Source organism: Nematolebias whitei, chromosome 18, assembly GCF_014905685.2.
Source record: "Nematolebias whitei isolate Nwh7 chromosome 18, NemWhi1, whole genome shotgun sequence".
Lineage (NCBI taxonomy): Eukaryota > Metazoa > Chordata > Actinopteri > Cyprinodontiformes > Rivulidae > Nematolebias > Nematolebias whitei.
In genome coordinates, this window is record NC_056515.1 from 12,246,393 (window position 1) to 12,261,974 (window position 15,582).

The 15,582-nt window shown below is 44.4% G+C and overlaps 2 protein-coding genes across 2 annotated transcripts in view; one reads left to right on the forward strand and one right to left on the reverse strand.

Annotated features, from left to right (window-relative positions):
* Positions 1 to 2,169, forward strand: part of LOC119424750 (polypyrimidine tract-binding protein 3) — a 23,808-nt gene extending 21,639 nt beyond the window's left edge. The window contains exon 12 of the mRNA XM_037692251.1: positions 1,564 to 2,169. Within this exon, the coding sequence (XP_037548179.1) occupies positions 1,564 to 1,696 (133 nt within the window). The 3' untranslated portion in view covers positions 1,697 to 2,169. The remainder of the gene's footprint in view (positions 1 to 1,563) is intronic.
* A 1,311-nt stretch (positions 2,170 to 3,480) lies between these two features.
* ugcg (UDP-glucose ceramide glucosyltransferase) lies at positions 3,481 to 10,742 on the reverse strand. Its single transcript, XM_037692326.1, has 10 exons — positions 10,621 to 10,742; positions 9,296 to 9,440; positions 7,154 to 7,256; positions 6,860 to 6,961; positions 6,178 to 6,290; positions 5,905 to 6,083; positions 5,740 to 5,826; positions 5,488 to 5,595; positions 5,165 to 5,243; positions 3,481 to 5,064 (listed from the first exon to the last, which is right to left on the reverse strand). Exons 1-10 carry the CDS (start codon positions 10,716 to 10,718, stop codon positions 4,894 to 4,896), a joined length of 1,185 nt encoding a protein of 394 aa, XP_037548254.1. The 5' UTR covers positions 10,719 to 10,742; the 3' UTR covers positions 3,481 to 4,893.
* Between the last annotated feature and the right edge of the window lie 4,840 nt (positions 10,743 to 15,582).

Here is a 15,582-nt window from a genome sequence, read left to right on the forward strand (position 1 = left end):
CCCAGACTGTGTCAAGGGGTGCCCCCAGACTGTGTCAAGGGGTGCCCACACTTTTTCAGCACGCGAGCTACTTTTAAAATGACCAAGTCCAAGTGATCTACTTACTATAAAAATACAAAACATATACTTATTTATAAATATGTTAAGTATGCTTTTTATGTTTTATGTTCTTGGTTTTAGTATTTTACCATGTTTTAAATGGCACCTTGATTTATTGTTTTATAACACTACTTTTATTTTAATTGCATTTTACTGTAGTTTATTGTTGTCTGTACTTTATATGTTGTCTGTCTAAAACAGGTCTCTCTAGTAAATGAGTCCTCGTGACTCAATGACACTAACCTGGATAAATAAAGCTGAAACGAATGAACATGTCCCAGCTCGCTGTGGACGCAACATAAATGATAAAACCCAAAAGTTTGTTAAAAAAAAGTGACAATTTATTTTTACTGTCCACGTACAAAATAATTAACACAACCCAGCAATAACTTCTGTTCTTCACTCACTCAACCTTTATTTAAACAGATAAGCCTCATTTAGCCTCGAAGACTCATTTACAAGTGCTCTTCACATAAAGGAACAGAAAACCACAAAAATAACTTCATGTTTGTAAAATAACTACAATAATAAAAGTGAAAATTCAGCCCTGACAGCAGCTGCTTTTAACTGTAACCATATTTCTTGATACCTGAGAGCTTTGATAGAAGATAATATTTCTGGTTTGTTTTTAAAGTCTCTGAACGACGAGTCAGCTGCTACAACGAATAACTTTTTACCATCTCTCCGTCTTGAGACTTCTTGTGCTCAACAATTATTAAAGTGGAATGATGCTTCGCTGCTGGTCAGCTGTAGGAAAAATGACAGATAACTGGGATTTTAGTTCATTCACTGTTTTCTTTCTCAGCTCACTTTTCAGAAGGAAGTCAGTGCCGTAGTATTTATGAGTACAATCTGAAAATGCAGGTACACTTGCAGATGAGACAAACGCTCTTTAAATATGACATCGTGGAAAAAAGTATGGAAATGGTAATTTTTTGCTTCTTACTTGTTCCGGCTCCCCAACACATTTCACACACTTTTTTGGATTGATCGGCTGACGTGTATAAAAAAAAACATTTAAAGAATTTTTTTTTTTTTAAGCCTGATTTCTATTACAGTGCGATCTACTGAAATTGCCTTTGCGATCGACTGGTAGATTGCGATCGACTGGTAGATTGCGATCGACGTACTGGGCACCCTGGTGTAAAGAAGCGTCCATTTATAAGCTTATCAGGCTGAGGCGAGGCCACAACAACCTCTGCTTTCCAGCTTGGAGGTCTTGAAGTTGATCAGGTGTGCAGGCTCCGTGCTCCTGCAGGCTCCTCTCTGTTCACACAAAACAACTCTTCACTCCTCACATGTGTTCCTACATTAATTTAACATTAGGAAGTGATAACATGTATGACTTTGACCTAAATTCCCCTGACATTCAGTTATCCTGGAGAGATTCAGAGTAGAACCATTGTCTGATAGCTGTCCTCCAGCTGGCCAGGTGTGATGATGTCACTTACTCTGATATCACAGGAAGGACAGGAAGATGGCTCTGATGCAGCTGGCGTCTGTGGAGGAGGCTATTGAGGCTCTGATTGAGCTGCACGACCACCAACTGGACCACAACCAGCACCTCCGTGTCTCCTTCTCCAAGTCCACCATCTGACAGCCGCCCCCTTGGAGCTCGGCAGCCAATCAGAGCGCGGGACCTCTCGATTGGCCCTCGGCAGCAACAGACAGACCAATGGAGATCAAAACTCTGTGCCTGCAAGCCGCCTGGCATGGACCACAACTCGTCATGGTTACAGAGCACATTCCAGATCAGGGCAGCAGAGCATTGTGGGTAACGGAGTCCAACAAAGAGCTGGAGTGAGTGTGAAGCTTCTGTGTTTAAATGTTTACTTTATGTGTATCAGAAAAAGAGTCATCAGGAAAACAGAACCTGCCTTTTACCAGAACTGCTCTTAGTGCAAATGTTTCCAAATATTTGTACAAAGTTTTATCTTTATGTTTTTATGTTTCATTAAACGGGCAGAGGCCTCCATGTTTAACTGCCCCCCTCTTAATGCTGTTATTGATGGTATCAATAGTCTGTGAATAGCAAGCGGCCATCAGGGCACTAACGATCAGTCGTTAGGCTGACGGTCCTCCTTTTGCATGTGAACATCTAGTTCTGGATGTCAACAACAAACTGGTTGATCCACTATGAGAAGGTGCTGTTTACAAGACTGAGTTTGTTGCAGCTCCTCAGACTGAAGTCTTTTGGATAAAAGACGAAATGTTTCAACAAGAATCTGTCCAGAGAACCTGAGTTAAACTGGATTTTAATGTTTCAGTTTTTTTTATCTGATCAGCTGTACAAGTTTTTTTTTTCTTCCTGCTGAAACTTTGTTGACTTGTTTTGTAAACAAATGTCTCTGTGTCTTATGTTCTGGGTTTTTCCAGCCTGGGGGGTAGGGGGGTGTCTAGGGTTTTCATAATTGTTTTGTTGCAATGCATTCTGGGAAGGTCCTTTAATGTTGGAAGTATTTATACTGTAAAAGTAACGTGGACGTCCGGCCCTCCTGCTGCACCTGTGTGAGTGAGCCGAGCTGATTGGTGGAGTTTAGGGGGCGGGGTTGCTATTAGTTTTAATTTAATCTGAAGAACCAATATTTAACTTTCTGTTTTGAGTTGTGTTTGTAAAACAGGAAATGAGCCACTAAAAACAGGAAGCTGCCTTTGACCTTTGTGCAAACACATTTCGACTCAGATCAGGAATGTTAAAGACTGGTACATCCTAAAGATTATTTTTAAATAAATTTGTTGAGGACGAGGTGTGGAAACAAACAGGTTTCTGTGCCTTGAATTCGTGACAACTCGACCCAACTGCAAATAAGAACCTGGTTTTCCTGAGAGAAGCTGATTCATCTTTAAAGTATTTATCTTCAGATAATGTGATAAAAAACCCGTTCTCTCCAAATATTTATTATCTGATGCTTTGGATCCGGACATCATAAATAAAAATAAGCTGTTCTCCTAAAGTAACTCGTTATCTTCAGATAATTGTCTTAATTTTCAGATCTTGACCTAAAAACTTTTTATTTTATAACCCATTTTATTTTTTAAGCAGCGGATTATTTTGGTCTCAGTTTCCAAGCCCGACTCGGTCTGTAGAAATATTTTATAAATAATAGACAAAGATGATTTACTAAGAAGCAGAAATAAAAGAACTGAATATTCATTTGAGTAATGTTTTTACGGTAGGTCTCATATTTTTGTTAGTTCAATTAGCCGTCATATGACCTGTCAGTAAATTATTGTTCCTGTATTTATTAATTTAATAAAGTCATGACTTAAGATCAATTGTGTGAGAAGCTGAAACTGCTGGGCCTTCATCGTGAAACCAACCTTACTGCCCCTGGCAGGACGCGACGTCTCATCTCTGAATGTTTGTGGTGCATTGTGGGAGTCAGCGGGATGTTGTCACTCCCTGAACTGTTGGAAATCAGCAGCAATGCATGATGGATAAGTTTTTGAATCTTTATTTATTCTGAAAGGTGTGACAGGATGTTGTAGCATGAATCACTGAATAAATAATTCTTATGACCAATGACTCCGCTCCATCAGTCCAAGCTCCGCCCACAACCTGTCCTGGAGTCCAGGACTTCCAGGGGACGCTTTGTATGGACAAAGCTTTATTGTTCCAGTGTGAATGCACAGTCTCAGTTGTGATTGGTCGGTTCAGACAGCAGATACTGTACTTAAAAAAAATTATTTACAAATAAAAGTTCAGACGTAGGTTCATCCGACAGCTGATGATGTCATCACACAAACCCCTGACAACGCGCACACACGTGCACTCACACACACGAGCTTCAGAGAAATGTGTTTGGTTCTTTTTGGTCCTTTTATTAAATGTTGAAATGTTTCGACCTTTTTTTGTTTTTTAATCAGAATACTGGGGTTTATTTATTTGTTAGTTTGTTTACAACAACACATCTCTGATTTTTATTTTTCTAAAATTTTGAGAAACTTTCTGAATTTCAGATGTGTTTTTATCCTGAAAACAGAATTTTCTTTTTTTCAAAGTGCATTTTGTTCCCGTTTTAAGGATTAACCGTACGGTTGTTTGTTAAAGCTGGACTGAACCAAACGCCTGCAGGCCTGTCCGCAGAGAACCTTAAAGATGGATTTCTCTGCATGGCCAACCTGAACAACTCTGAGTCCAACAGAACCAGTCTCCAATAAACTTAAACTTTTTTTTTACAAACAGCTGCAGATATCTAAACTTTTATTTTGAAATCCTATTGACTTCCTGTCCTGTCACTTCTAGTTGGGTCAGCCGGTTCTAGGTGGTTTTCTTACTGGTCCACCAGCAGCTCATTGGTTTGTGAGGAACTCAATCAGCCAATCAGAGTAGTCTCCTAATCGATCAGCCAATCAGAGCAGTTTTGGGTTGTTCAGGAACAAGAAACATCAAATCACCTTTTGTCACATTTCCTGTAAATGTCACAATAGTAAAGAGCTGTTCTGATCTTCTGTTCTGGATTCTGCTTTAGTTTTTTTTGTTTTAAACGAGCCGACCAGGAGTCAGAGTTGTGGCTGCTCCTTCCTGATTGGCTGTTTTTTGATCAGTGATTCAGTGCGATGCTTCCCCTAATTTTCTTTTTGTTCTTCATTCCTGTGCTCCGATTGGCTCGCTCTGCCGTTTGTTTTTAGCACCAACAGAAACATAAATAGTTAAAAACACACACACACATACACACACACACACACACACACACACACACACACAGAGGTTCCTCTCATATAAAACAAGCATCAGTCTGTCTGCTCCTTCCCTCTGTGACAATGATGATGAGCAGGGCATCGCCATGGTAACTACACGTCCAGGATCTCCTCGGCGGTACCGCCGCAGCGCAGCCGGTATCGGCTGGTTCTCCAGCTGATGGTCGGGTCCCACAGAGCAGACAGGAAGATCTGGACTGCCATGGACTCCCGGATGAACCAGGCCACGGCAAAGTCCAACTTGGAGAAGGTCAGAGGACCACCCTGCGTGATGTCATCAATAAATCACTCAATCTGTGCATCTGTCAATCTAAAGTGAGGAGGAACCACCAATAAGTCTTTTCAGAATAAAAGCCTTAAGTACCTGGACTCCAGTGAGCTGGATGTAGTCTGCGATGAACCATGCCAGACAGTGACACATGAAGAAGACCATCATGTCCCACCTAAGACACAAACACACTCAGCTGATCAGTTTCCATGGAGACAGCAGACCCATGGCCCCGCCTCTACTGAAACAGGAGTTCTGGAGAATCTAGATGAGGCTCCAGCTCAAACCCAAACCAGAATCTCCGACTTTCTGCTGACTGAGTTGAACTTGGCATAGGCCCCGCCCCTAGCTCTAACCATCAGCGTGTTACAGGTGTTTTAAGTTCCGCCCACCAGCTCCTATACCCTGATTGGTCGTACCTGAAGACGTGATGAGCGGCCCAGCCGATGATGAGGCTGGCAAGGAAACACTCAGAGACTGGCTCCAGGACCGTGGCCGGAACCATGTTGATCCGCAGCTTCGTCCACCTGTTCAAACAAACTTTATTAACAGCAATAGGTTACAAATACAAACATTTATTTCCTGGATGAGCAGGAAATGACTTTTGACCTCTTATCTCCACCCTCAAAGCAGAGAGAAACTGGCCAATCAGGTGAAAGCTGAGCGCTCACCTGATCATCCTGGACTGGAACTGACCAATTGAGTACGAGCCTGAGTTCTGCAGAGCCACCTGTGTCGACATGGAGAACTTCCAGCCTCTGTGGAGGAAACAGGAAACGTGTCATTACTTCTTGAATAAATCAGTGTCAGCCAGGTGCTTATGCTAACGGGCTAACCTGTCGGCGATGGCTTTGGCCATGAAGTAATCCTCAGCGATGTACTGAGCAAACGTCACCAACCCGCCCGCCTGATCTAACACGTCCTTTCTCATCAAACATGACATTCCTGTCACGCACTTGATCCCCGTCACGTTAGCAGAGATGTAGGAGCGGGGGTGGGACGTCCCGAAGTACACCTGGGCACAGCCGAGTCTGTGAGCGACTAATCCTCTGACCCCGCCCTGTTAGCAACTAAACCTTGAGCCCCACCCCCTCAGACAATAAACTCACCTGTTCCAGCGTAGCGGCAAAGCCCTGGCGGTCAGCGACATACGGCAGCCCGTGGACAAGTCCCACCTTCTCTGTCATCTGATTGGTCAGATCGGTCAGGGTGTCGGGTTTCACTGAACAACGGAGGTGAAGGTGAGGGAGCAGATATGGGGAACTCCTGGATTAAGGGGTTTCTAAACTGTATTAGAAGTGAAGCCATTTGAATTATTGATAGCTGAAACAAAGTGAACCCTGCAGAGCCAAAGATACGGAACCAATCTGAGAAAACCTGATCGCCACAACTCATCTCTGTGTGATCCAACAGGATCCACCTGGGTCAAAACTGAAACTGACTGAATGTTGGACGCCAGACTCTCAGAGGACACTGGAACTACATCCAGAACCCTCAGAGGCCAGAAAACAAACCAAACTTTTACAACAAACCTCCACAGAAAACTTTAAGATAAAAAAAAACTTTAAAATACTCTGCTGTAAAAAATTTAAATGTTGAAACGTTTGAATGTTAAACGTTACCATTAAACTTTAAAGAAAACAAAGGTTCACAGTTCAGTTAAAACTCTACACTGAAGTGCTAGCAATAAATGCTAATGATGTCACCGATGTCATCTGCAAAGACTGAAGCAACATTAGTAAATATAAAAAGAAAAGCCAAAAGAGCTCATGCTCAGATTCTGGTTCTGACCTTTGATGCCGCTGTCACAGATCCACACCAGCCCATATTTGGCTCCTTCGTACCCTGGCATCAAGTTGTTGATCTTAGGGTTGATTCCAACCTTCTTCCCCCCTGAAAACCAACAACAAGCTCACGCTAGAAGCTAACAAGGCCAAAATAACCGTTAATAACAAATGATGAGCAACAAAACAATGAACATAAAACAACAAAAGGTCATCTACAGAAAAGAAAACAAAGCTTCACAAAACAAATATTATGCAAAAAACTAAAATATCAATAACAAACAAAAGATGCTTCACTCACCGATGAACAGGCGGGCGTCCACGTTCGGATATTTACCCAAAAGTTTCTTACAGACGTCCACGGCTGGATCATCCAGATCCTGAACGCAGAGCAGGACCTCGAACTGAAAACACACACACCTGAGTTACCACCAACACACACACGCACACACACCTGAGATACCACAAACACACACACGCACACACACCTGAGTTAAAACCAACACACACCTGAGTTAAAACCAACACACACACGACTTACAACCAACACACACACACCTGAGTTAAAACAAACACACACCTGAGTTAGCACCAACACTTACGCACCTGAGATAAAACCAACACACACACACCTGAGTTAAAACGAACACACACACACGTGACTTACCACCAACACACACACACGTGACTTACCAGCAACACACACCTGAGTTAAAACGAACACACACAAACACCTGAACCACCACACACACACCCGAGTTAAAACCAACACACACACACCTGAGTTAACACCAACACACACCTGACTTACCACCAACACACACACACAAACACCTGACTTACCACCAACACACACGACTAACCACCAACACACCCACCTGAGTTCACACAAACACACACCTGAGTTACCACCAACACACACACCTGAGTTACCAGCAACACCTGAGTTAAAACCAATACTCACGCACCTAACTTACTACCAACACACACACACACACACACCCAAATTAACACACACAAACCCTACCACCAACACACACACACCTCAGTTACCAGCAACACACACACACACGAGTTAAAACCAACACACACACACACACCTCAGTTAACAACAACACACACCTGAGTTACCAGCAACACACACCCGAGTTAAAACCAACACACACCTGACTTACCACCAACACACACACACAAACACACACACACCTGAGTTAGCACCAACACATACGCACCTGAGTTAGCACCAACACACACACACAAACACCTGACTTACCACCAACACACACACACACCTGAGTTAAAACCAACACTCACGCACCTAACTTACCACCAACACACACCTGATTACCACCAACACACACACATCTGAGTTACCACAACACACACACCTGAGTTAAAACCAACACTCACACACCTGAGTTACCAGCAACACACACCTGACTTACCACCAACACACACACCTGAGTTACCAGCAACACACACACACGACTTACCACCAACACACACACCTGAGTTACCAGCAACACACACACACGACTTACCACCAACACACACACCTGAGTTACCACCAACACACACCTGAGTTAGCAGCAACACACACACACACCTGAATTAGCACTGTGCGTGAGTGAGTTGTGTGACTGTGCGTCATGTGTGTGTTTTCTTGTATGTGTGTGTGTGGTGGGGGCATGGGGTAGAGTTGCATTCGGGCCTAAAACAAATTAAAATCCAACCCGGTGCTAGCTCATAGGTTTTTTTTCTAAGCTCGACCAGTTAACTGTAATTTCAGGCCCGAACCTGAAAAAAAAAAAAAAAAAAAAAAAAAAAATTGACTTTTTTTTAATTAAGCTTCTACTGTTTTTGTAAGCAAACCAGTTTAACATTATATTTTTAAAACGTAAAGAAAGGAAGATATAAGATTTCTTGTTTCATCAAATGAATATTAACATACAAAACAAATAGCCTAAAATTCTATTGTAAAGATAAACTATTGTACATATGAACAAAACTATTTTTAGAGCTAAATTATTTTGAAAAATATAGAACAAGTCTATTTTAATTCATTGCGCTGCTCGCTTCCACTTTTGTAGATGCTGCTACTTCCTTCCACAGATGACAGCAGGTCCCGAGACGTACGCGGCCGGTGATCCAGTGATCCATCTGAAGCTTAAGACTTTTTTTTACCTCTTTCAACCGGCCGGTCAGACCTGCCCCCTCCTCAACAAGTAGATTAACACAATTTTATATTGTGCATTCTTATTTGTGCTGTATGATTGGTAAAACCACATCAATAGCCCGAGACCGACCCGGCCCGCCCATCAAGCACATTATTTTGGCCCGACCCGTCGGGCCCAGGTCTGAAATTGCAGCTCTAGTGTGGGGTGTGGGTGTCTGTGTGTGTTATATGTGTGTGTGCGTGCGTGTTGTGTGTGGTTCTCCTCACCTTGGGGTAGTCCAGAGTGAAGAAGGTCTCCAGGTTGGAGATCAGGTTCGGGTCGACCCCCTTCAGAGGCTTCAGCAGAGACACTCCGGTCACCTGGGAGAATGGCTGTTTGACCTCCGACCTCTTGCTGTGCAGGTGGAGGCGCCTGGAACACAGAGGTCAAAGGTCACACTCATACATCATCAGGTCAACTCACAGGTGAGTCGTCTGATCTGTGAGCCAATCAGAGAACAGGAGGTTCTGTTTACCTGAACTGAGTTCTGTCGGGCTTACGATAACAGATCCTCAGCAGAAGTAAAGATTGGATTTTGTCACAAGAGGAACCTGATAATCTGAGCGGTACCAAACAGACCATTAAAGGAATCCAGGCTTCGGGTCAGGTGACGTTAATGGTTCCAGACCCGGTAATCTCTTCAGAGCTCATAATAACCGTTTAAACTCTGGACCTGTCTGGACCTTTGAAGGTCTGGTGGAATTCAACAGCTTCATGGTTCTGTGGCGCCGAGTCGTCCCACTTCAACACGCCTCAGTCATTTAATAAGTTCTGCAGAACCCCTGAGGTTCTGATGAGATCACCCATCCATGAAAACTCTGTGAGATGGAGCAGAAACATCTAAAACAGACAGTTCCCTTGGCTCCAGAACCAGGGAATTTGGGTCAGAACAGGTCCAGGATCAACACCTAAAACCTAGAGAAACTGAGCAGGGAAAATCCCCGAGGTCCCCAGAACCAGAACCGGTTCTGCTGGCGGTCTGACAGTCCCTGCGTCATCACTGATTATTGGTCGTTTCCTGTTTACAGTTGTGCAATAATCTGTCAATACAGAACCTCCATCCTCACAGAACATCCGAGCTGGGTCGGTGCCGAACCGACGAGGAACTCATTCAGTTTTTATTCAATCAAAGCTCGCGCTCAGTACAAAACCTCTTTAAATCTTGTTGTTTCAATGAAACTCTGTCCTGTCAAGAAACAGGAAACTCTTGGAGCTACAGACCGTGACGATGATCAGAACCGCAGGAAGTGATCGGAACCACACGATCAACTCGCTTTAAACACACCTCATCGATATTAAACATGATTTCACGCGTTTGTGTCCCAGGAGCAGCAGCGAAGCGACCCGAGTCGTTAGCCCGGTCCGAGCTAACCGGCTAGCCGTTAACCGGATACCGCCCCACAGCTAACCGTCTGAGCCGCGGGCTTCCCGGCTGTCAGACCCGCCGGAGGACGTGGTGGCGGAGGTTCGGGTCTCAAATCCGCCCGAACCGGAGCCGAACACAGGGCAGTGTGTGGAGGAAGCCGTTAGCTTAGCTCTGCGGGTTACTTACACGTAGATTATTGACATGAAGTGCATGAGCCACAGCACGGCGAACAGAATGAAGCCGAACAAGGCGAGGCCCTGCATGGCCGCATCCAGCAGGTCCATGGTGGGGCTCCTGGGGGGCCGCCTCGGCTCACACGGGCTCCCACCTGACCCGGACTCAGCTGCGAACCTGAAACAAGAGGAACGGGTGTGTTCGGGCACAGATTCGGCCTCCGGGCGGCAGGAGGAAGTCAGTCCGGGCTTGGCAGCTCCAGCAGCGGGGACTCGGAGGGGCGGCTCGGGGTCCGAGTTCGGCCTGGAGGTCCTGTGTTGAAGGTTCGGTGCGGTTTCTTATTGTTTGACAGTCAGCAGACCGACCCACGGTCAGCTGACCAACCCCGGGAGCAGCACACCGGAAACTGAGCTCCCCTCGTTTCCGGCCGTTTCAAAATAAAAGCATACTATTAGTTTAAACTTGTTTTAGTGAAACTACAAAAAAAAAAAAAAAAATTGTTTTTGTATTTAAGGTTTATGTTTTGTAATGGCTCCGATGTCCCGTGTCATTACTCATTTATAGGGTCCAAGGCTCCTCCTTCGCAGAAGGGGAGCTCAAGCTGTCAGTGTATGAGGGTGCGTGACTAAGCGTGATCTCAGTGGATCTTATGCGGTTCTGATGCCCGTGACTAAGCGTGATCTCAGTGGATCTTATGCGGTTCTGATGCCCGTGACTAAGCGTGATCTCAGTGGATCTTATGCGGTTCTGATGCCTCTTGCTCGGAACAAACCCGCACAGCAGCAGTTTTAGAGTTAAAACTAAATTTACCACACACGTCCTCTCAGGCGGTGTTGTGCCAAAAAGTGATTCTCTGACAAAAACTGATCGGGTGAACTTTTAACACACACACACACACAAGTGATAGCAGAGAGGCAAAAATAAATAAATAACAGCAACATAAAACTTTTTTGGAAAGGTAGTTATAAATTTGACGGAGTATTAGGACCATGCTGTTAAGAAGCATATTTTATGCAGAGAGCATCTTGAAACAGGATCATGTGTAACAATACAAGTGCACAGCTCTAGTGTTTTTTTTTTTTTTAAGCCACCAACACACATGTAGTGTGTGCGTGTGTGTGTGTGTGTGGGTGTGTGTTAAAACCTTGTAATTCATCTAGCATTTCATGTCATGGGTATAGCAACTCTGATTTTAGAAGCATATAATGCAAAATGATATTCTGTTGTAGTTTACACTGTATAGTTTTTAGTCAAATTAAAAATACTCAGTGTTAAATAATGTTTTCTCTTTTAGCTTCAGGAAGGCATCCACCAGTTACACTGTATTTCTGCTGTGCAGCCTACTGGAAGTTCTGGGTCACAGTTGGACAAACACTCCACCAAACTGCTCGAGGTCATCAGGAGCAAGAGAGGACGCGTGAAAGAGCAGAGCGCCAGGATCTTACGAGTTTTAGATGAAGTATCTGAGAAGACTCAGCGGGATTTATAGCTGAATAGTTCTTTTGTGTAGATGTGAGTTAGATTTTAATTAATAGTAATTGTTCTTACTCAGACTGACATCACCATCATAAGAGAAGCTTAAAGCTCTGATGATCTATCTGAACCTGTGGAGCATCTTTTGAAAGAACACCAGGTAAGAAGTTATGATGCACTAACACGAGCAACATCCACACACCTGTTGTGTTTGAAATGCAACATTGCACGGTATATTTTTTCTTCTCCTTGCTATAGACTACTTTTATTTTTGTCGATTGAATTTGGGCTCAAATTGAAGTAACATCATGCCAGAGTGGGAGAAACAAATATATTTTGTGATGACTCTTTATTGTAGCACCTACATTCATTTTAACTGAGAACTCTTGTTGTAGTCTAGCTGGTAAACTGTCCAGAGTTTCAGAAAGTAAAGAGACTGTTGTGCTTTGGTAGTTCTCTGCACTCTTACTTGTCCTCATTTCTTTATTTTTGGTGTGTTTACAGGATGTGCAGGAGAATGACCAGCTGCATCTGGAAACCATGGCCATCTTTGTCACTGTGAGAGAGGATCCTTTCCATCCACCCAAATACATCAAGATAATCATGGATGAAGCACAGGTCCTGAATGAAGTGTCTTCTGTTGCACAGCTGTTGTCGTGTTCTTCAGGTTCATATACTCAATCTAAAATATCCAAAAATCTACAGGACACTCTTGAATTCATTCAAAACGTCCTGATGGAGCTTAGTGGGGAAAAGATGTCCCCAAAGGTTTATGGGCTGAGTACCAGCTTTGCAGCTGTTGAATTTGACTTAACTCACTTGATTTTATTTTTCCATTGGTTCTTTTACAACCAAGACAGTTATTTACCTTTTATGAGGTTTGTGTTCAGAGATTCCAGTTGCACAACAGCTTAAGTTTAGAGACTGCCAGTGTCACTGGTTATTGTTTTTGTGATTGTTATCTGGGAGTGGGGCTAAACTCGTTTATTTGTTTATCACAGACGAGAATTGACTCTCTAAGAGTCCAGCTCCGCCACGTAAGACCGGGCAGAGTAATAACAGATATTTTCCATCATAAAGCTGTTAAATACGATGTCGTCAACGCATGGATCTGGTGAGGCAAAAAAAGAGATGGACGATCACTGTTCCTCCCTCTGTGAGAGCAGACCTCCGACACTGGGAAAACCCCTGGTTTTTGTCGGAGGGAGCCCCCGTCAGCAGACCTACGTCAAACGTGTCAGTCTTCACAGACGTACCAGTGTCAGGTTGGGGGGTGACATGTCTATCTTGAGCTGTAGGGGCGCTGTGGCTTTTCTCACAACAGCTCATATAAACGTTCTGGAGGGTTGCACGGTTATGAATGTGATTCAACACTTTGCTCCTGTGCTACAGAATCAACGCAGCCCAAATGTTACACATTGTGAAGAAAGTACTGTGTTGGGCACACCAGAATCTGCTCTCCATCAGAGCAGTGTACATCCCCGTTGTTCTGTACAAGAGGCAGATGTGATGTCCAGGGACGGTCCGCGTCACGGGGAGTGGACCCTCCACCTCGGTCTGATGGCCCAGACGTGGCAGGAATTTGGCAAAGCGGCCGTGGACCTGTCTGTGACACGAGGAAACGCTCAGTGTACACTATGGGCTTCACTGAGCCCGCGAGACGAACCACCGCTAGGGGGTGGACGTGTTTGCTCATAGCCTATGGCCCAAAACAATTTTTACACGTTCCCCCACCTCCTCTGATATTACGGTTTTTTGAACCAAGTTCAGGGGGAGGGATTGACAGCTCTCCTAGTGGCTCCCGAGCGCGTGAACGCACCATGGTTCCGGTTCTACGACGCCTATTTTCGGGGCGCCCGTGGAAACTGTCGTGGAGGGAGGATGCTCTCCTCCAGGCGGGAGGAGCGATCAGGAGTTACCCAGAAATAGGCCAGCACCTGTGGGTCTGGCTGCTGAGCGGATCCGCTTAGAGAGGATGGGTCTCCCGCAAGATGTAGAGGCCACCTCATGTCCACTAGGTGGTGTGCTGTCTTTTCTGCTGCAGCTGATGGACAGAAATTTGGCGTTCAGCACAATTAAAACGTATCCTGCAGCCATCTCTTCCTGTCACTAAGGTTTTGCGGAGACAGAACAGCTTTTAATCATCCGCTGATGAAGCGTTTTGTAAAAGGTGTACAGAGAAAGGTGTAGAGGCTACCTCATGTCCACTAGGTGACGTGCTGTCTTTTCTGCAGCAGTCGATGGACAGAAATTTGGCGTTTCAGCACGATTAAACGTATGCTGCAGCCATCTCTTCTTGTCACAAAGATATCGGAGATGGAACAGCCTTTAATCATCCGCTGATGAAGCATTTTTTTTTAAAGGCGTACAGAGAAAGGTGAAGAGGCCACCTCATGTCCACTAGGTGGTGTGCTGTCCTTTCTGCAGCAACTGATGGACAGAAATTTGGTGTCTAGCACGATAAATGTATGCTGCAGCCATCTCTTCTTGTCACAAAGTTTTCGGGGACAGAACAGCTTTTAATCATCTGTTGATGAAACATTTTTTAAAAGGTGTACAGAGACGCAGGCCTGTTTTCACGCCCACTCTCTCCACAGTGGGATTTAACGCTGGTCCTGCGGACCCTGATCAAAGCTCCAGTCGAGCCCCTGAATCAGGTTCCAATTAAATTCTTGTCTCTTAAAACAGCCCTGCTGTTGGCTTTAACATCCGCTAAGAGGGTGAGTGATTTATCTGCCCTCTCTGTCGCTCCGTCATGTCTTAGAATTCAGGCTGATGGCAGCTCAGCTGATCTGAGACCTAATCCAGCTTTATGCCTAAAACATCACAAGCTCTTTTAAATCAAGAGCGATATCGTTGGAGGGTTTTTTCCCCTCCCCCCCACAATCAAAAGAAGAAACATCATGTTACATAGTGCGCACAGCTGCAATGCGTCAAACTCAACATTTGTTTGTGCTTTATAGAGATGCATCTGCAGGTCGCCTGTTATCCACCCAGCGTCTGTCACACTGGCTGTGTGAGGCCATTTCTGAAGCCTACAGAGCATCAGATTTAGAGCCTCCTGACAACCTCAGAGCACACTCGACCAGAGGTATCGCATCTTCGACTGCTCTGCGTAATGGTATGACAATGCAGGATATTTGCACTGCGGCCGCGTGGTCAACACCCTGCTCATTTATTCGCTTCTATCTACGTGAAGTGATGGCTCGCTCTATGACACATTCTGTCCTTAGTGTTTACAGAATGAATATTGTTGTTTCATGGAATCCCGTTTAACTCACATCTGTCTGCATGCATTACAGTGTGAGATGTTGTTATCAGTCACAATTTGTGACTGTTATTTTGGTTCTTTGGTCATTAATCAGTTCATGACTATTGTTACCAATCAGTTCATTTGATTAATAATCAGTTAACTTGCTATTTTTAATTTGTTCATACTGTTCAGCCGTGAAACTGTCACGATTCACGCCTGTCTGAGTTTATATTTTTGTCACTTTGTTC